This window comes from Phoca vitulina, unplaced genomic scaffold (assembly GCF_004348235.1).
Source record: "Phoca vitulina isolate PV1807 unplaced genomic scaffold, GSC_HSeal_1.0 scaffold4, whole genome shotgun sequence".
NCBI lineage: Eukaryota > Metazoa > Chordata > Mammalia > Carnivora > Phocidae > Phoca > Phoca vitulina.
The window spans coordinates 55,657,833-55,679,671 of NW_022589707.1; the positions used below are offsets into that span (position 1 = coordinate 55,657,833).

The window sequence follows — 21,839 nt, forward strand, 5'->3', positions numbered from 1 at the left end:
TAATTTTCATAAATAAAATTTAGTAAATGAAATTTATTAGATTAAATTTATTTTAATTTAGAATAGAGTCTGAAAGCTAACAAATGAAAGCTAACAAATTATGTTTTTAAATCAAAAGAACATTTTTATATTAGGCTAACACCAAAACGTAAAGTAAAAATTATTCTTAAGTAGCACAGTATTTCAGCAGATCTTTAAAAATATTTGAAGCAAAACTTCACACAGGGGATCTACAAGGCAAAGACAAATAATAAGCGGTGCCTGCTAAGTAATGTATGATATATTAGCTGGCCATTTCATACTAACATGTCAGATTAGTTTTTTTCAGACATAAATATTACAACATAAAGAATTAAAATTCTGATTTGGCAAAAAGTACCATTAGCAAACAAAGCACATACATACAAAAAAAAAACCTGAAAGAAAGTATTTGCAACTTATACAAAGACATGTGATAAACTCATTTTAAAAAAGGAAAATACCTAATAGATAAAGAGGCACAGGAAATGGAAAGACAACACATGGATGAGAAAACCCAGATGGCTAATGGCTAATCAATATGTGATCAATTCTCAGTCTCATAGGTAGTCACAATATACAATCAAATGCCAATTGCTATCCACTGGATTGTTAAAAATCTATGTGATGATATTCTCACACATTCGTGTCTACTGAGTAATGAAATAATTGTATCTATTAAAATGTAAAGCGCACACACACTACATGTATGTATAATAAACATATTCTTTGGTCAAGCAAACTCACTTCAAACAGAAATCAAACAGAAAAAAATTCTACCAATAGAGAAAGATCACAATAAATCATGGCACATCCACTTATAATTTGTAGCTATTTAAAAACTGGTTTAGTTCTATTTTTATTGAAAAAAGTCCCTTATGTGTTCTCAAGTTAAAAAAAAAAAAAAAGCAGGTGTCAGAGTAAAGCCTACTATAACTTTAAAAGGGAGAGAGAGGTTGTGGGGTGGGGGAGGATGTCAGCCAATGGGCCCTGAATATTATTTGTACTTAGAAGAAAGAAGTATGGATGATTATACATGAAACTTAATATGTTCCATCAAAGGAGTGGGGTTTAGAGTTAAGTAAGGAGAAAATAATGTTGCTCTATAGATTTGTTATTTACATGGTTACAAACAACATATATTGCTTTGGTACTTAAAAAAATCAATCTAGTAAGTTAATAAATGTGTTCTAATCCAGTATGCCATTAATTACTCTTAAAAAGCTATCTGTATATTCCAAAGCATTTGTTTTACTATTGGTTTTATTTTTCCCAAAATATATATGTTATATATATGAGTGTGTGTGTGTGTATACATTTTCTTCGTGAACATTTTGTAGTTTAAGTTTTATAATTATTTTAATTAAATTTTTAGCAAACAGTAATAGTTTGAAAATAGTGTCATATAAAATGTCCTTGTATATCTTACTTATGTAAAGTTAGAATCCAAGAAAACAACCACACATTGTGCTGTTTCAGGTCAAATAATTCTCCAGGTCAAATAATTCTCATAGATCTCTGCTTGAATCTACCTACTGCCATAAAAGAACTTCCCATCTTCTGGCTATGGTCACAGAGCCTCTCTTCTCTACGCAATGCCTTGCTCCTTTCTTCCCTACTTGCTTAAACCTACCCAATCTTGTATAGCCCCATTGCTTTTACTGGATACCACTCATTTTTGACAATCATCTCACTGGGTAATCCTATACTAAGAGTTCCCATTATGTAAAATTCTTGAGAAAACAGATTCCTCCTCTATAACAAATTTCTGTGGCTTTCTGATCATGATAGTTTTAAGGGGGTGAAGAGGAGAGGGGGAGAGAGGAAGAAAGAGAGAGAGGGAGAGAAGGAGGAAAGGGGAAAAGGGAGGAAGGGAGGAAAAGAAAGGTACTTGTTCAGTAGGACATACTTGAATTATATCACTAACAAAGGCCTTCAGTCACTTTTCATTAAAAGCATGGGGATATATATACATACTGCATATTGTCCTGATTAGTTCTTTTGATCTAGATTAACTGCTGTTAGCAAAAAATTAAATAAGATACAATTAAGATAAAGAATTGTTGAACTCAATGTAAACTCTACTGTTTTGAGACATTTGGAAGAAAAAACAGCAGAGTTAATGTTTGTTAGGAAACTAAATCTAGGGTGCCTGGGTGGCTCAGTTGGTTGAGCGACTGCCTTTGGCTCAGGTCATGATCCTGGAGTCCTGGGATCGAGTCCTGAGTCGGGCTCCCTGCTCAGCGGGGAGTCTGCTTCTCCCTCTCCCACTCCCCCCTCTTGTGCTCTCTCTCTCATTCTCTCAAATAAATAAAATCTTTTTTTTAAAAAAAAAGGAAACTAAATCTAATCTACACGTACAGAGCTCAAAGACAGCAATGAAGTCTCCTACTGAGTTACTCAGTTGGATAAAAGGGAACAAGCAGCATACGGACTGAGAAAGTTCACATTAAATTTACATTCTTTTAATTGATACTGCACCTTTTATGAATATTCCTATAATCCTGGGAGTAGGGAGAATTAAAGTAATGTTTAAACACTATTTGATGCATTTTTAAAAAACATGAGCTACTAAGAAATGTGCATGTACCAAATAAATTCTCAAGTTTTTTATTTTTGTTTTTTAAATAACTGTGTGACTGGGCCCATATCCAAGCACTCCATATCAACTAAAACTGAAAATCCAATGCTGCAAAAGTCTTACAAACTGTATTTTGGTAAGTTACTTTCTCTTTCTTGTGCTTGCTTCGGCAGCACATACACTAAAATTGGAAGTTACTTTCTCTTTCTTGGCATGTTTTCATAGATGCAAATAAGCTTTGCACTAATTTTATGTGGGACAACTTTATAACTTAAGTCCCACTAGAAATGTATCCTCTCAAAGTTAAAAAACATTGATCTTTTATTTTTTATTATTTTTTATTTTACAGTGAGAGTGTGAGCTGGGGTGAGGGGCAGAAGGGGAGGGAGAGAGAATCTCAAGCCGACTCCACACTAGTGCAGAGCCAAGGTGGAGCTGGACTAGACTGACCCTGAGTTCATGACCCCAGCGGAAACCAAGAGTCAGATGCTTAACCAACTGAACCACCCAGGCTCCAGGCAGGCACTGATGTTTTAGACCACTGAATCTATTCATACTTTGTTTCCTTGTATAAGCAGCTTGAGTAATATACATGCAAAGTGATAATAAAAAGGACACTTTCTGGGTTACATGTATAAATGAGACATATGCATTTCCTAAACAAAGATTTCCTGATTTATTGACAGGCCATTTAAGATCAAGTGTTACTAAGATGAAAAAAGAATAGGAAGTGCACAATGGAGAAAGGGATTAACTTTAAAGAATAAACAAGCCATCCTTTTGCAGATATAACAGAACTAAATGATTTGTGTATCACAGTTTATATACAATGTAAAGGGGGAAAAGCCATGCTCCTAAAATATTTTTTTTTAATTTATTTTGAAAAGAGACTTCTATAATAGAATTCAGTGCTTGGTCACCCTTCCCCTACATTTCTATCCCAGCTTTGGTTTCTTTTTTAATGAAAAAAAGGAGTCAGCAAAACAAAATGCCACCATTAAATCATTTTGCAACATTTTGTGTCAAAAATGTAATGGGAAATGCACACATCAAGGGAAAGGTTACTGTTCTTCCAGAACATCTTTTCACTTGGTTCATGGCTCATCCTTCTACATAACTGTGCAGGCAATACTGATGGTTTTCTCTCTCGGTTTAATGTGGCATTTGAAGGATTATGGCATTTTCAGGAAAGCACACTGCAGTGATTTTAGTGGTTATCTGGCTGAAAGTGATACACAGATTTAGAATAACTGTGCTGTTTATGTGCAATGGTGAAAGTCAGCTACCAAGTCATCTCATAATGTCAATTCTTGATTGTGTATTTTCTTAATTACACCTGAGGCAGCCTAGACAGGGAGACCAGAATTAGAGGAAACTCCTAAATGGGAGTTTGCTGTATAAAGGTATACATATTTAGCTTTAAATCTTATTAAGTGCACGATAGTGGGAAGAGTTAATTCAGAAATTGATAATCTTAAATCATTCCAGTTGAGGATAAGTATAATTGCTCCTTGAAACTGTTTCACAAAAAGGATTAAAATGAATTAAGAACTTAAAAAAATCTTAATTAAAATGAAAAGAAACTATATATCATATATGTAAAACAATTAGGAGATATAAAGGAAGAGTAAATATGAAACCTGCTATAAGTACTTACTTAGATAATGTCATTTTTATGTACAAATATACTTCAGCCTATTTAAAAGCTCAACCTATCTTTTGTTTTAGAGTATTAACAAAAAATGTTTCAGATTAAAAGAAAACATTTTCTACCATAAACCATTTCTCACAAACCTACATCTCAATTAGTAAAAAATGTAAGGTGGCTACCTTATAATTAACTCACATATTTTGGTAGGCTACGATCTATAAAATGTATAGCTCAATCTAAAATTAAGAAAATATTATGGGCTAATGATACAATTAAAAATAGTACTGTTGGTGAAAGTTTTATGCTGTAAATTTTTCAGAATTCCATACACCTAAATATTTCTGAGTGTCTTCTTCATTGCTACACTATTATAAAATCAGAGAATGAAAATTAAAGGGGATTTTCAAATCGATTTAATATGCCTCTTGTTTTATGAATAACTAGTTCCCAAAGAAGTTATCTTCATTCCTCATGGTGACACAGCCTCTTGCTGGCAAAGTCTTACCTAAAAATTCCAACTTCTCAATTTTAGCTCTGTGCCTTCCCTACCACTCTTCCTGGCTGGTTACTTAAGTTTTCAAGCCTATTAAATTAAATATTAAATGCACTACCACTGCAAAAAAAAAAGGAGATTTCTTCCTTTAATAAACAGAAAAATTTTCATCCTCATTTTCCTTATTAACAGTGTTTCCATATATGTCAACAATATTAATTGGAATACTAAAGTTATACTAATGATGCATACTGTATCTAGAGAATGTGTGAATAAGATGAGGGAAAATGAAGTTTCATAGCTTCTCTTCTCTATCCTTAATCATAAAACAGAGATGTAAAATCATTTCTGTTCAGATACCACAGTGTTAACTAAAATAACACATGCATGGCATACACACACACACACACACACACACACACACAATTTTAATACCTGAGCAAGATTTCTCTAGGGTTATATAATTCTGAGCTTATGTATTTCTTTTTTATTTCTTTTTATTTTTTTAAATTTTATTTATTTATTTATTTATTTTAAGATTTTATTTATTTATTTAACAGAGAGAGAGAGAGACAAGAGCACAAGCAGGGAGAGCTACAGAGGGAGAGGGAGAAGCAGGCTCCCCGCTGAGCAAGGAACCCAATGCAGGGCTTGATCCCAGGACCCTGAGATCATGACCTGAGCCAAAGGCAGACGCTTAACGACTAAGCCACCCAGGCGCCCCTGAGCTTATGTATTTCTGAGATTTAAGTCTAAGTTTCATATATGCTGATATAAGAATCAAATTCTCAATTAATGAACAAATCAACATTTATTTCATGAAGATTCTAAAATTATGTCTTATTTGCTAAGCTTACTAAATTTCAAAGGACTGCAATCTCTATTATCTTGCATTGTTCCACTCATTTACATGACCCCCCTCCTCTCCAAACAAACAACCCTCAGATCACAATCAAGAGGCCGACTATAGGTGACATATATCTGTTCTACAAATGTAAATCACAAAATGCAAATATACTACGCTTGTGATTTTTTTCTTTCTTTTTTTTTTTTTTGCACAACTAGTGGTTAATACAAATACACCTCTCTAAAATTTCACATCATTGTGCTGGCACATTCGGAAATTTCTTTAATCTACAATTAGGACAATGATGTATGTTGTTCTTAAGACAGAGGGACTTCAAAAGCATTTAGTAAATAGTATGGTAGGAGAATAAAGATTATAGCACTGAAGTCTCAGAGAGTATCATGAAAACTATAAAATAAACACAACATCAGATCATCTTGAAAGGGCTGTTACCATTTAGCCTGCAACAAACACATTTATCAAAGGCACATTTTATCCAACCAAGGAGCTGAAATGTAAATTATACTGAGACTATATAGGCAGCACAGACTCTAGAGCCAAACTGCCTGAATCTGAATATCAGCTCCACTAGTTTCCAAAGCTATGCAAGTTTGGGGAACTTACTCAGGTTCTCTACGGCTTAGTTTCCTCAATTCAATGGAGATAATAATACTCCTTAGCTCATAGGATAAGGATTAAGTGATTACATATATATGGTACCTGGTACATATTATTTAAGTGTTTTATTACAGTTGTTGTTATTGTTTGCATATAGAGAGCATTTACAATTCCCTAACAACTGAGCCAACCCCTATACTTGCATTTATCTCATTTAATCCTCCAACAACCTAAGGGGTAGGTATTGGTGATTATTGCTATTTTACAAATAAGGAAACTAAGCCACAGGAAAGATAAGGGCAGAGTTAATAATAACAGAAACAGGCGTCAAACCCAGCTGAATGGCTACAAATCCTCAAACTAATCATTTGTTACATAATACTGTCCCCCAAAATGTAGAAAAATACTGAAATTTAATAAAATTTAGGCTCTTCACATAAATCTAGCAGGCTTCTTTTTAAAATACCCAATGTTAAAAAAAGTATCAAGATGAAGAATAACTAAAATGGAATAATTTCTTCACATTTCAAGACTCATTTTAGTATATCTTTAATTAGAAGTTCCTTTGTTAAAAAAAATATTCAATCACACTTGTTAAAGATGGTATAGTTCATTTAGGACCAGTATATATTGGGACCACTGCAATGGGATTTTACAATGGAAGAGAAAGATGCAGCTCAACTATAAGTACAGCATGGGCAAGTGGGAATTTATGGCCCAGGAAAAGGGTGGGAGTCAGTGGATGAAAAATCACTAAGAGGCAACATCAAAGATAAGGGAAGATTCTAGCTAAACCAACCAAACAGGATTGTTGCTGAAGCTAGCCCAGGTGATGAGACATACCCTTGGGGAAGGTGGAGGATGAGGAACCTGATCAGATATCTGGGATGATCAGATATCAAGGGTGGGGGGGGGTTTGATTGAACAGACTTACAATCTAACCTTACACCTAAAGGAGCTAGAAAAAGAACAAAAGAAGCCCAAACCAGTAGAAGGAAGGAAATAATAAAGATTAGAGCAGAAATAAATGAAATAGAGACTAAAAAAAAAAAGTTTTAACAGATCAATGAAACCAGAAGCTGGTTCTTTGAAAAGATAACAAAATTGTAAATCTTTAACTAAAATAATAAAAAAAAAAAAAAGACCAAGAGGGAAGACTCAAATAAATAAAATCAGAAATGAAAGAAAAGTAACAACCAACACCACAGAAATACAGGGGATTATAAGGGAATATTATAAAATATATGCCTACAAATTCAATAACCTAAAAAAATGGATAAATTCCAAAACTGAATCAGGAAGAAATAGAAAATTTGAACAGACTGATTTCTAGCAATGAAATTGAATAGGTAATAAAAAAAACTCCCAGCAAGCAAAAGTCCAGGACGAGATGGCTTCACAGGTGAATTCTAGCAAACACTAAAAGAAGAGGTAATACCTATTCTTCTCAAACTATTCCAAAAAAATAGAAGAGGAAGGAAAGCTTCCAAATGCATTCTATGAGGCCAGCAATACCTTGATACCAAAACCAGATAAAGACAAAAACAAAAAAAGAAAACTACAGGTCAATATCTCTGATAAACATAGATATAAAAATCCTCAACAAAATATTACCAAACTGAATCTAACAGTACATGAAAAAAATCAATCACCAGGAAAAAGTGGGATTTATCTCAGGGATAAAAGGGTGGTTCATTTTTCACAAATCAATGTGATACATCACATTAACAAGAGAAAGGATAAAAACCACATGATCATCTCAACAGATGCAGAAAAGGCATTTCACAAGGTACAACATCCATTCTTGATAAAAGTTCTCAACAAAGTAGGCTTAGAGGGAACATACCTCAGCATAATAAAGGCCATAATATGAAAAACCCGCTAACATCATAATCAATGATGAAAAAGTGAGCTTTTCCTCTACGTGCAGGAACAAGAATGTCCACTCTTGCCACTTCTTCAACATAGTACTGGAAGTCCTAGCCACAGCAATCAAACAAGTAAAAGAAATAAAAGGCATCCAAATTGGTAAAGAAGTAAAATTTTCACTATTTGCAGATGATCCTATATATAGAAAATCCTAAAGACTCCACCGAAAAATTACTAGAACTCATATATGATTTCAGTGAAGTCACAGGATACAAAATTAATATATCAGTTGCATTTCTTCACAATAATAATTATCAGTTGCATTTCTTTATACTAATAATGAACAGAAAGAGAAATTAAGAAAACAATCCCATTTACAATTGACCAAAAATAATAAAATACAGAGGAATAAACTTAACCAAGGAGGTGTACTCTGAAAACTATGAAACACTGATGAAAGAAATTGAAGACAACACAAATGAAAAGATATCCCATGTCCATGGATTAGAAGAACCAATATTGTTAAAAATGTCCATAAGCAATCTACAGATTTAATGCAATCACTATCAAAATACCAACATTTTTCACAGAACTAGAACAAACAATCCTAAAATTTGTATGGAACCACGAAAGACCCCAAAGAGCCAAAGCAATCCTGAGAAGGAAAAACAAAGCTTGAGTATCACAATTCCAGAGTACAAGTTATATTACAAAGGTGTAGTAATCAAAACTGTACAGTACTGGCACAAAAGCGGATACACAGATCAATGGAACAAAATAGAGAGTCTAGATATAAACCCAAGCATAAATGGTCAATTAAACTGCAAAAAGAGGTCATGATATACAATGGAGAAAAGATAGCCTTTTCAACAAATGGTGCTGGGAAAATGGGACAACTACATGCAAGAAAACCAAAACCAAAAAAAAACAAAAAACAAAAACAATGGACCATTTCCTTACACTGTGCACAAAAATAAACTCAAAGTGGATTAAAGACCCAAATGTGACACCTGAAACCATGAATCTCCTAGAAGAAAACATAGGTAGTAATTTCTTTTACATCAGCCTTAGCAACGTTTTTCTAGATATGTCTCCTCAAGCAAGAGAAACAAAAGCAAAATTAAACCATTGAGACTACACCAAAATAAAAAGCTTTTATACAGTGAATGAAACCATCAACAAAAGCGTAAGACAAACTACAGGATAGGAGAAGATATTTGCAAATAATATATCTGATAAGGGGTTAATATCTAAAATATATAAAGAACTTACACAACTTAACACCAAAGAACCAAATAATCTCATTAAAAAATGGGAAGAGGACCATTTTTCCAAAGAAGACATACTAACGGCCAACAGACACATGAAAAGATGCTCAACATCACACACCATCAGGGAAATGCAAATCAAAACAATGAAATATCACTTCACACCAGTCAAAACAGCTAAAATAAAAAAGACAAGAAATAGTAAGTGCTGGCAAGCACTTCTGGAGAAAAAGGAACCCTCATGCACTGTTGGTGGGAATGCAAATTGGTGCAGACATTGCTGAAAACAGTATGGAGGTTCCACAAAAAATTAAAAACTGAATTACCTTATGATCCAGTAATTCCACTGCTGGGTACTTACCCAGATAAAACAAAAACACTAATTTGATAAGATATATGCACCCCTATGTGTACTGCAGCATTATTAACAATAGACAAGATATGGAAGCAAGCCAAGTAAATAAATATCTATCGACAGATAAATGGGTAAAGATGTAGTGTGTGTGTGTGTGTGTGTGCATGAATATAAATGAATGAATATGAATATTACTCAGCCATAAAAAGGAATGAGATCTTGCCATTTTCAACAATATGGATGGACCTACCATCCATGGACCTACCATGGGTATTGTGCTAAGTGAAATAAGTCAGAGAAAGACAAATACCATATGATTTCACTCATACTTGGAATTTAAAAAAATACAAATGATAAGACAGAGAAAGAAAAAACAAAAAAGCAGACTCTTAAATACAGAGAACAAAATGGTGGTTGCCAGAGGGGGAGTGGGTGGGGGGATAAGTGGAATAGATATAAAGGATTAACGGTACACTTACCATGATGAGCACTGAGTAATTTATAAAATTGTTAAATCATTAAATTGCACACCTGAAACTAATATAAAAACACTATATGTTAATTATACTTCAGTAAAAAAATAAATTTAAAAAAAAGTGGGGCACCTAGATGGCTCAGTCAGGATCCAGCCCCGATATCAAGCTCCGCACTCAGCGGGGAGTCAGCTTCTCCCTCTCCCCCTGCCCCTCCTCCAGCTTGTGTGTTCTCACTCTCTCTCCCTCTCTCAAATAAATAAAATCTTTAAAAAAAGAGAGAGAGAATACTGTTAAGATTTTAACGCTCCTCCAAATTCATCCACGTTTTCAACAAAAAGCTAATCATAATCCCAGTAAGCTGTTTTGGTCCTTAAAAAAACTGTAGTTAAATATACATAACGTTATCCCTTTAACCATTTTTAAGTGCACAGTTCTAAGGTATTGAGTAGATTTATATATTTTTTTGAGAGGTGGGGGGAAAAGGAGGGGCAGAGGGAGAGAATCTTAAGCAGGCTTCGTGCCCAGAGCAGAGCCCCATGCTCATCTCACAACCCTGAGATCATGACATGAGCCAAACTCGAGTTGGACACTTGACTAAGCCACCCGGGCACCATGGTATTAAGTACATTTATACTGCTGTGCAACCATCATCATCATCCATCTCCACTTTTCATTTTCCCCAACTGAAACTGTACCCTTTAAACAGCATAAGGTCTTCAAGGTTCATCCACATTATATCATGGGTCGGAACTTCCTTAGTTTTTAAGGCTGAATAATACTCCATTGTATGTATATTCCCTATTTTGTTTATCCATTCATCCATAAATGGATACTTGGGTTGCTTCCACCTTTTGGCTATTGCCTCTAATGCTTCTATGAATACGGATGTACAGTATCTTAAGTCCCTGCCTTCAATTCTTTTGGATATATACCTAGAACTGGAACTGCTAGATCATATGGCAATTCTGTTTTTAATATTTTGAGGAATTGCTATACTGTTTTCCTTATAGTGCATCTCATCAACAGTGCACAAGGGACCCAATCTCATCAAATCATCACCAGCACTTGCTAATTTGTTAGTTTTTAAATAGCCATTCTAATGGTTTGAAGTGGTATCTTGTGGTTATCATTTGAATTTCTCTAATGATGAGTGATGTTGATGATCTTTTCATGTGTTTGTTGGTTGCTGTATATCTTTGTTGGAGAAATGTCTATTCCAGTCCTTTGCTAGTTTTTAATCATGTTTTTTATTTTGTTGATGAGTTGCAGTTCTTTATGCATTCCCGATTATTAATTCCTTATCAGATATATGATTTGCAAATATTTTCTCCCATTTTGGGGGGCTGCCTTTTCACTGTTGATACTGTCCTTTGATACACAAAAGTTTAATTTTGAATAAAATCCAACTTATCTATTTTTGTGGTTGTTGTTGCTGCCTGTGCCTTTTATGGTATTATATCCACGTTTCTTTTTTTTTTTTTTTTTAATGAAAATGGACAAGTGTTTCTGACGTGTATTAAATGCAAAGGAACTACAAGCACAAAAAAATGTACTATAAGGCTTCAGTAATCAAGGCAATTGGTACTGGCATAGGAATAAATACATAGCTTAATGAAATAGAATACAGTTTTAAAAGGACCCACATTTATTTATTTTTTAAGATTTTATTTATTTGAGAGAGAGAGAATGAGCAGTGGGGAGGGGCAGAGGGAGAGGGAGAGAGAAGCAGACTCCCTGCTGAGCAGGAAGCCTGATGTGGGGCTCGATCCCAGGACCCAGAGATCATGACTTGAGCTGATGGCAGATGCTTATCGACTGAGCCACCGAAGTGCCCAAAAAGGGCCCACATTTAAAAAGCCAATTGATTTTTTTAAATTTTTTATTGTTATGTTAATCACCATACATTACATCATTAGTTTTTGATGTAGTGTTCCATGATTCACTGTTTGTGCCTAACACCCAGTGCTCCATGCAGAACGTGCCCTCTTTAATACCCATCACCAGGCTAACCCATCCTCCCACTCCCCTCCCCTCTAGAACCCTCAGTTTGTTTTTCAGAGTCCATCGTCTCTCACGGGCCAATTGATTTTTAACAGGGACACCAAAGCAACTTAATGTAGAAAGGCAAGCATTCTCAATAGATGGTGCTGGAAAACTGGAAACCCACGTGAGTTAATAAATAAATCTTTCTTAACTCTACCTGAGATCACAAACAAAAAGTAATTTTAAATGGATCACATATCTCAATATGAAAGTTAAAGTTATAAAGCTTCTAGAAGAAAATGAAGGCGATAATCTTTGTAACCTGGACCTAGGCAAAGGATTCTTAGATAGGAAACAAAAGCAATAATCATAAAGGAAAAAGATGCTTAATTGGACTTCAGCAAAATTAGTAGCTTCTGCTCTTTATTTTCTATTTATTTATTTATTTATTTATTTTTTTAAAGATTTTTTATTTATTTATTTGAGAGAGAGAGAATGAGAGAGAGCGAGTACATGAGAAGGGGGAGGGTCAGAGGGAGAAGCAGACTCCCTGCCGAGCAGGGAGGCCGATGCGGGACTCGATCCAGGGACTCCAGGATCATGACCTGAGCCGAAGGCAGTCGCCCAACCAACTGAGCCACCCAGGCGCCCTGCTCTTTAAATGATACCATTCAAGACATGAATAGGCAAGCCATGAATAAGGAGAATATGTTTAAAAACATTTATTTATAAAAGGACTTACATCCAAAATATATTAAAAACTCCTACAACTCAATACTAAACATATAACCCAATCTTTAAAAAAAAAAAAAAAATGGGCAAAAGAATTAGTTTTCAAAGACATGCAAATAGCCAGAGAGTGCATGAAAATGTACTCAACATCCCTGTATATGATATATATATATATAAAACAGAGTAATGTAAATTAAAATCACAGTGGGATACCCTCACATACCCATTAAAACAGCTGATATCAAATAAAAACTAAACATATCATTTATATGAAATTCTACAAGAGGCAAAACTAACATAAGGTTGAAAAGAATAGCAAAATGAGTGCCTTTGAGAAGACTGATTGCGGAAGGGCACAGCTTCTTGGAATTGATGAAAATGTCCCGGATCTTATTAGAAATGGGAGTTTCATGAGTGCATACTTTTCTGGAAAACTATCAATTTATTCACCTAACATTTATGCATTTCATTGTATGTAAGTTATTACCACCCTCCAAACACACATAAACACACACTAGTGAACTTAGCAGATTTAATTTTTGTAGTTGTTTGGGTTGGCAATTCTGAAACTACTTCCTGTATATTCTAAACTCAAGCAAACAGAGAACTATTGGACATGATATTTTTAAATAAATTTTAATAAATGGAAACAGTATTTCCATGAAACTGTTTAAGCTTGTTTCATCATTTCATTATTATGTTAGAATTTACAATTCTAGGGACACTGAATTGTTGTTTGTCTATGTAGTTGACAGTGTCTAGATTTTAAAACACTGAAACAAAACATGTATGATTGAGTTTCTATTTAGGGATAGCCATTTTTTTACTTTTAATTTTCTGTTATCTGCATCCAAATAACTAACATTGTATTTCATCAAAACCATCTACTTTTAAAACAAGGATATGTATTTTAAAACTTTTTTTCCTACTTATCTTTAATAACAAGGGAAAGAAAAACATCTTTGTAAATCAGACTGATTTCTTTATACATTCTAGCTTTATTCATATATTAAATTAAATATTGTCATTCTTAGTTTTATGCCTAGTTTGTTAAGCTTATCCAATTAAGTAGCTTTTTAAAAGTTAATACAATTAAACCAAGTTTTCAAGAATAATAAATTAAGCTTTCAAAACTAAAGACGACCTCATAAAGTAGTATCTTTTTTAAAGACATCAAAAGGTTAAAAATCAACTGTGTGTTAAACAAAATGGAAATTTATTCTCAAAACAGGGACATAATTATGTTAAACACTCCAGAATACAGCAAAAATAGGTGTTCTTAATTTTACTGAATTTTAATTTTGCTTAAGTATTAGATGATGTTATTATTCACTAATCATACCAGAATTTCCATGAAAAGCAACTGTTTCTATAATTGTTACTAAAATTATATATAAAAATTTAAAAGGACAGTTAAAAATCTAAGAAGATAAAATTTCAAAGAGGTCATAATTATGTTCCTTTGTTTACATTTTCAAATAATTCCTAAGGCTTCATCAGTTTGGATTTAGAATCCCAGACGTTTCTTCCCTTTTGATGTGAACCCTATTAAAGGAGTTAAGCAGCATATTTCTTCAGGCTATGAGTTACAGGAAGCCCATATGTCTTCTGAGAAATCTTGATAGGTTGCTCTACTTTGTTTTTTTATATTAAATCTAACATAAAAACTAGTAAGATTTAATATCTTGGCAATGATTCCTTAATGCAACTTCCTACAAAGTGTGTAAGCCACTAACCACCATGATTGGCAGGGGAGGGGGGTGAGGGTTCAGTAACTTGGAGCGAGAATGTAAAGTTGTACGAGGTTATGTGAAACAGACTATGGCCTTCAAGATGGTTATACTTTCAAGAGAGAAAAGCCAAGTTAAACATGTACCAGAAAGAGTAGCAGCCAAACTTGAAGAAAGGTATATCACAAAGCTATAAGCATGACATGAGGATACATTTTACCACATATATCCGAAAGAAATAATTAAAATTCAAGCTTTGGAAGTAGTCCTTTAGAATAAAGTAATTTTATAGTACTAACTAACCACTGACTCAGGAATACAAGACAAAACAAAATAAAACAAAAACCTAAAACCTATCCTTGAAATTGCTGGTAGAGGCAAAGAATAAAAACAGAAGTTTGTCCAGAAATGTCTTTGTACAGGGAATGTCTGTTTTTCATACACTGAAAGTTATTAGAAGACATAAATAATTTTAAAACTTGTAGTTGTTTCCAGGTTTTAATTTATAATTATCCAAATAATACAAACACCATCACTTACAATCATGATATTCCTACATGAGTATACGAATTTTATCAAGAATGATTATTATGTGATAAACTGCACAAGAAACAGTAAACTAACATGTGCGTAATCAAAATAACTCATTCTATTTGTTTTAAAAAATATACCAATTGCAATTTTAACTGCTTTAAAAAAAAATAACACTAGGTTTCATTTTTTAAAAATATTTTTTTAAAGATTTATTTATTTTAGAGAGAGTGCACATGCGGGGGGTTGAGGGCAAGGAGCAGAAGGAGAGGGAGAGAGAAACTCAAGCGGACTCTGTGCTGAGCATGGAGCCCTGTCCCACAAACTATGAGATCAGGACCTAAGCCGAAACCAAGAGTCAGATGATCAACCATTGGGGCGCCCCACTTTTTAAAGAAATTTAAAACAATCCATTTTTAGTGATCTGATGTTCTATGAGTATAGTAACAAGTTATAACTAATCTTAGCTTTACTATCTAGTCTAATAAAATCTCTGCAAGAAAACAACCGTTCAACTATGACACAGGTAATCTAATAAGCCTCCACACATTAGAACAAAATGGGTAATTTAAAAAAAAAAAACCTGAGTAATCAAAGAGACTAATATCTGAAATAAAAATCTGATAAATATAAATTTTTGCTGGTGGTCCTAAGAGCTTATGATACAATCAAATTTAGTTAAGAGGGAAGCACTCGGAAGCCAGATGTTTAAAATGTGAAATAAATAAAAGTGCCAATAATATTGTTAAGAGAACAAACAGACCTCCTAATCTTATAACCAAAGTGATTCAGTATCTATATAATTTGCCATATACTCAAATAAGGAGGAGAATACAGTAAGCATTTAATTGTGTGGACTTAGCTATAAAAGTAAAATAGTTTCATAGATCATTTCCTACACTCAATGCTTCTGAGTAATGGACACAATACAAAATAAAATTAAAGATACTATTTAAGGAGACCGATGGATTCTAGGGGTTTTTTAGTTTTAGGAAAACTCTTTTCTCTCTCCTATCTCCATTAAGTAATAAAATGTGTCACACTGAGTTTACACGGTTAAGCTAAAATTTGAGGTCTAAAAGTTTGGTCTTATTCCTAATCTGATAGCTTGATAAAGACTTAGAAGAAAGGCACAGCGACATCTAAAAATTTATCTTTTGCAAATCAAATATGATCAAGGAGAGAGATCACTTCATTTGTTTGTTACATTGATGTATCAACTAACTAATCTCAAGATCTGTAGTTCCTATTTCTTTACCTTTTACATAGAAAAAATTCATCCCCTATTTTTTAGTGACATAAAAGCAATTTTCCTTTATTAAGCCTTCTAAACATCTTCATCAAATACTTATATTTAATGACCAATTTGTTCTAGGAATAAATTATAACAGTGAAAGTTTTTTTTTTTATTAATTCAGCAAAGAATGATCAGTCATTACTTATACAAAGTAGTCATTCATTTACCAAGCATTTACTGAGTATTAATTGTTCCAGGAACTGTGGAAACAAAAACCAGTAATATATCACTACATGGCCATATCTACCTCAAACAAGGAACATCCATCACAAAGAGATAAATACCTAAAAAGACTTCAAAATAGAGTTTCAATTTGGCCTTTAGCATTAAGAAATATGCATTTTGAATTGGAAATTTCCCACATAATTTTTAATTAAATTTCAAAAGCAGATGCAAAATGGAAGGACTATTTTTTAAAAATTTGTAAGATACTGTAAACCATCTTTCTATTTAGGACCTTGATTACTGTCAGATTTCCCATGTCTAGTGGAAATAGTTGAGTCTAATCATTTTAGAGAACATGTTTCAACAAATTCAACAAAAACAGGGCATGCACATTCTCTGAAAGGCAAAAATAAGCATTTTTGTATTATTACTAAAACATATTTACCAATTGGAACCCTTATTTTGGAGCCCACATATATGTATCCTTTGTATGACTAAATAATACCACTACCCTACTATTTTATATGGAAAAATATTTATCACTCAGTAGTTACTCATTTAAGTCCCTAATGGAACAGAGTATAATTTTGATCATGTACAATAAAGAGAAAAACTGAGACACAGAAATGCTAAATTACTTGCCGAAGACCTGAGAAAAACTTAGAGGCAAACCAAAAGTAACAGCTGGAACCTAATATCACAGTTAACGTATTAAATGAAGTCAATTTCCCAATGATATTAAAAAATTACACATGTAAATTCACATATACACATATACAAATAACTGAAAAAGCCAGGAAAATAATTAAGAAGGATTTTTTTTATATAGCCTGAATTACATAGAGAAGTGTGGTTTCAAAATCAAAGCTACTAAACAGCAGGTTCTAGTGAGTCACATACATTAGTTCAAAGGAACTTGAGAAAATAAATATAGTATATTCAGTAAAATATTAAATTACCACCGAAGAAGTTTATAAGAGAACCTAATAGACATACATAATAAGTATAATGTATCTCTGACTAAGCACTGAAATATATCTTTAGGAAAAATAAAGTCTACTTTAAAATGTCTTAAAATTAAAGTTAAAAAATAGCATGTGTACATAATATTTAAAATGCAACTTAATCATGAAAGTGTAGACTTTGGGGGGGGGTGATTTGCAAACAATAATGGTGCCAATTACAAAATAAAAGAGATGTTAGGGGAAATGGCCAATATTAACTTATGAGACTGCCTTTTTAAACACATGAAATTCTACATAAAAAAAAATTCTTCTTTAACCCAAGAGCAGTAGTGCTTAAACTGAATATGTATTTTTTTACAGAAGAATCACATTATAACCATAAAACATTTTATGGCATTGCTTTATATCCAACTTATTTTATCCTCAAAAACATTAATATATATTTATAAAACATTTAATTCCCTCTTCATTACCTCTTTAAAACCTTTGCAGAAAATCTGTGATGTTGTCTTCTTAAGGCAAAACCAAGGAAGACTTTGTATATTCATCATTTCTAGAGTAACAAAAATATCTTTACCTTCTGGAAGACTTTCCACAAAATCCCAGACACTGGCACGTTATAATAATGCAATTAGGAATGGAAATTTTTATAACAGAAATTAATTAAATGATAGGAAAGGCTAATACTATTTTAAAAATCTCATCAAGAATCGAAGAAAGATTGTACCTACTTTTTTTTAATGACAAAATAATGATGTGTTGGAGATGCTCTTGTTATAGTTTTAAAATAAAAATTGAACTTATGTCCAAGGTTCTTTGAAATATATGAACAAGCAAATAAAATAAATAAATAGAAACCTGGTAAAAATGTATAGCTCCTACACCAAAACTGTCATGAATCAGCTTCCTATCTTGAAAAAATAAATAAGAGGATTGATATTTACATAGTTTCAAATAATTAAAGAGAAAATAACCAGTTCTCTAAGTTTTTAACTACTGTTTCAAATTGATCATGTCCCATGATGCAACCCTCAACCCCAAGGGGATTTCCTTTAGATTGAATTTTTGTTCATTATATAAGACTGTTTTATGCGTTTTTTTCTTTTATTTATTTTTATTGTTTTATGTATTCCATCATGTTATGCTTATGGTTGGGATTTTTTTTTTTTTTTTTACAGAAAGAAAATTGTACTGTGGTCAGAATTATTCATGTGTATCTTCTGATACAGGAACTACTCTATCCTAAATTTAAATGAGTTTCATCTCCAGGAGAGCTCTCATGACATTCTATATGTATTACTTCAGAGAACACTGACCAAACATGATAGACCTTCTTAACTTTGTGGAAGCACTTTGTATTTCTTCACTGGAATTTTTATTTTCTCCTTATTTTCTTTAATGATAGTATAAAAAACTCATAAAATTTAAAACTGCACGCCTTTATTTGATGAATTAAAACAAATAGAAATTAGTTTTTAATGACAAATAAATGACATCATTTTGGAAGCAAATATTTAACATCATTTAACAGTGCTAATATACCTTTTAACAACTCACTCTTTTTGAAACATTTAATTTCTGTGCCCTCAGTTAATTTCACGGCTTTATCAAAAGACAATTTTTGAAAGAAATCAGAAATGGTTTCCTTAACATACTAAAAGACTATGTGTCACTGTCCTTTGAAAGAATGATACTACTTTTAAATTAGATCTCCTTTTGCTGCTCACCCACTTCACCCACTCTCCATCTCACCCAGGGCTTTGAATAATTTCTTCATCTCAGCAAAAGAGGCAAAGGCTAAAATTAGCAGTCTCTGGACCCTCAGGAATAGCCACTGTGCAACATCAGCTGAGATTCCTGATTAGCATTATGTCTGATAAAAAAAAAAAAGTACCAAAGCAAAACAAAGAAACAAAGAAGAAAACAAAACAAAAAAACAAAATCTATCTAGGCCATCTTTTCACCTTTCTTTATTTCATGAGAGAAGCATTTAACACATTCGTTTTGATAAATGGTAAGGAAATGCTAATGAAGCTCTTGTCATTAAAAAAGAATCCTTCTTATCATTATTACTAATAAACTTCAACTTTTATAATATGTAACAAGTTAGTAATTGTATTGTTTTATGAAATAAAATAATAATCTTCGCACAAAGATCAAATTATTTTTGTGGCCTCTACATACAGAGCATTACCAACTGCTCTTGTCAAGAGAAAATTGTTTCTTGTGTTCAAAATCCAGATTATCACTCTTAATTACACCTAAAGCCAGAGAATAACCATGTGTGGCAGGTTAATAAGTGGATGAAATCTGTTTCTGAACTACTATTTCCACTAAATAAGATTTTAAGAAAGGTCCTATCCTGTGATTTTTTTTCCCCCATTATATCTGTGATGAGAAAATGATGAAGATGGAACCTTAATCCCCTAAAGACAAAGTCTCAGCATGCAATTTACCTGACAAGATTTTCATTGTCTCCAGTTCCCTTGCAAGTTGCACATTCAGTTCGCAAATCTTCAGCCTTAGGCTTCTTTTGTAACACAGACTGCCTTTGCCTTCTCTCTCTAGGAATTCTTTCCTGCCATACAAAGGGAAAAAACCAAAACATAAAACAAAATCAGGATATGAGGAAAAAAGAAGTAATTTAAGCAAGAAAGTTTCTCAAAGTTTAGACTGTGTAAAAAATGCTTAACTTATTCCAACCTCATGTTTTTCTTCCTCAGGAATGAAGCTTCGCTTTCGTCCTCTGGTTCTCTAAGAAAAAAAAAAAATTCCACAAAAATATCTATTGTGTAATTAATAATAAAAATAAATATTCTCTGTTAAATGTTACTGCTTAACTTAAGCACTTGGAAAATTAGTATTTCTAATTAATACTGTATTGCTCTAGTGCACTATGTTACAATTTATGTCACAAGAGATAAAAACATGACAAATTAAATGCACTTTATAAGCGCTTTACTTTTAAATTACACAACTATCTGATAGGAAAAGTAAGTTCTTCAAAATCAGCTGGGATGACTTCTCAACACTTCACACATGTCACACAATTATGATTTATCCAGAGCATTTAAACTTTCATAACTTATATGACTTCTATAGCCAAAATGCTAAACCTGGACTCATACTACTTCTAGTACTCCTGTGTGTGTGTGTAGAGTATATACATGTTTGTATAACATAACCAATTTTTAACTTCCATCAAAAAGTGGGAGTAAAAGATCTCAGATGTCCCCAAATCCTAAATGAAATAAAACTAAAACTCGGGTTCCACGCTGGGCATGGAGCTGACTTAAAAAAAAAAGAAAGAAAGAAAAAAGAAAAAAAACAAAAAAACAAAACCTAGCTAAAACATGGTATAAACGACTTATTTTACACTATTTAGTTGAAATTTTACATCCTATATATCAGAACACATTTACCATTAGAACGATGACATCTAAATGTTAAAAGTAATAAAAATACAATAGTATTTGCATACAATATGTTCAAAATCTCCACCCACATTGCACAGCCTCTGTAGATTTATAATCCGTGTGTGCAGACCATAGATCTTTAGAGACTGAAAGAGAAAGGAGGCACCATTCCCACAAATTCTTTTGTCTGACTGCTAAGATCAAGGAACATTCCCAAATAATCCTAAACAGAATTGATGTCCAGTACAAGTACCCTGATGTTTTCCTAAATTTCTGTCATTTCAACTCTTAATAATATTGACTCCCTTGTTATTTAATACCATGGCTAATTGCATACTGTTTAATCTGCCCAAAGATAACCAACAGTTGACTAAATTAGTCATTCAAAAGAAGTAATTTTATAAACTATGTCTTCATTTACATTTGTATTGCTAATCAGTATGTTCTAATTACATTATGGAATAAGTTAGAATAAGTAAGACTATATCCAGGAAACGGCTTTAAATGCAGGCCCTACATATGGCTATTCTTACTTCTAAAAAACAACACTGAGCCTTGCTCCTCAAAATATCAATCATAGGGGCGCCTGGGTGGCTCAGTCGTTAAGCGTCTGCCTCCGGCTCAGGTCATGATCCCAGGGTCCTGGGATCGAGCCCCACATAGGGCTCCCTGCTCCGCGGGAAGCCTGCTTCTCCCTCTCCCACTCCCCCTGCTTGTGTTCCCTCTCTCGCTGTGTCTCTCTCTGTCAAATAAATAAAATCTTTAAAAAAAAAAAAAAAAATCAATCATAGCTCATAAGCACTGGCATGCCCTGGGAGCTTGTCGGAAACATCGAAGCTCATGC

The 21,839-nt window shown here is 33.1% G+C and overlaps 1 protein-coding gene across 9 annotated transcripts in view; it reads right to left on the reverse strand.

Annotated features, from left to right (window-relative positions):
• PHF14 (PHD finger protein 14) overlaps nucleotides 1–21,839 on the reverse strand; it is a 235,529-nt gene that overhangs the window by 98,503 nt on the left and 115,187 nt on the right. For all 9 annotated transcript variants that reach the window (XM_032402038.1, XM_032402043.1, XM_032402039.1 and 6 more), the window contains 2 exons: nucleotides 20,283–20,333; nucleotides 20,036–20,157 (listed from right to left, as the gene is read on the reverse strand). In XM_032402038.1, coding sequence (XP_032257929.1) covers nucleotides 20,036–20,157; nucleotides 20,283–20,333 — 173 coding nt within the window. The remainder of the gene's footprint in view (nucleotides 1–20,035; nucleotides 20,158–20,282; nucleotides 20,334–21,839) is intronic.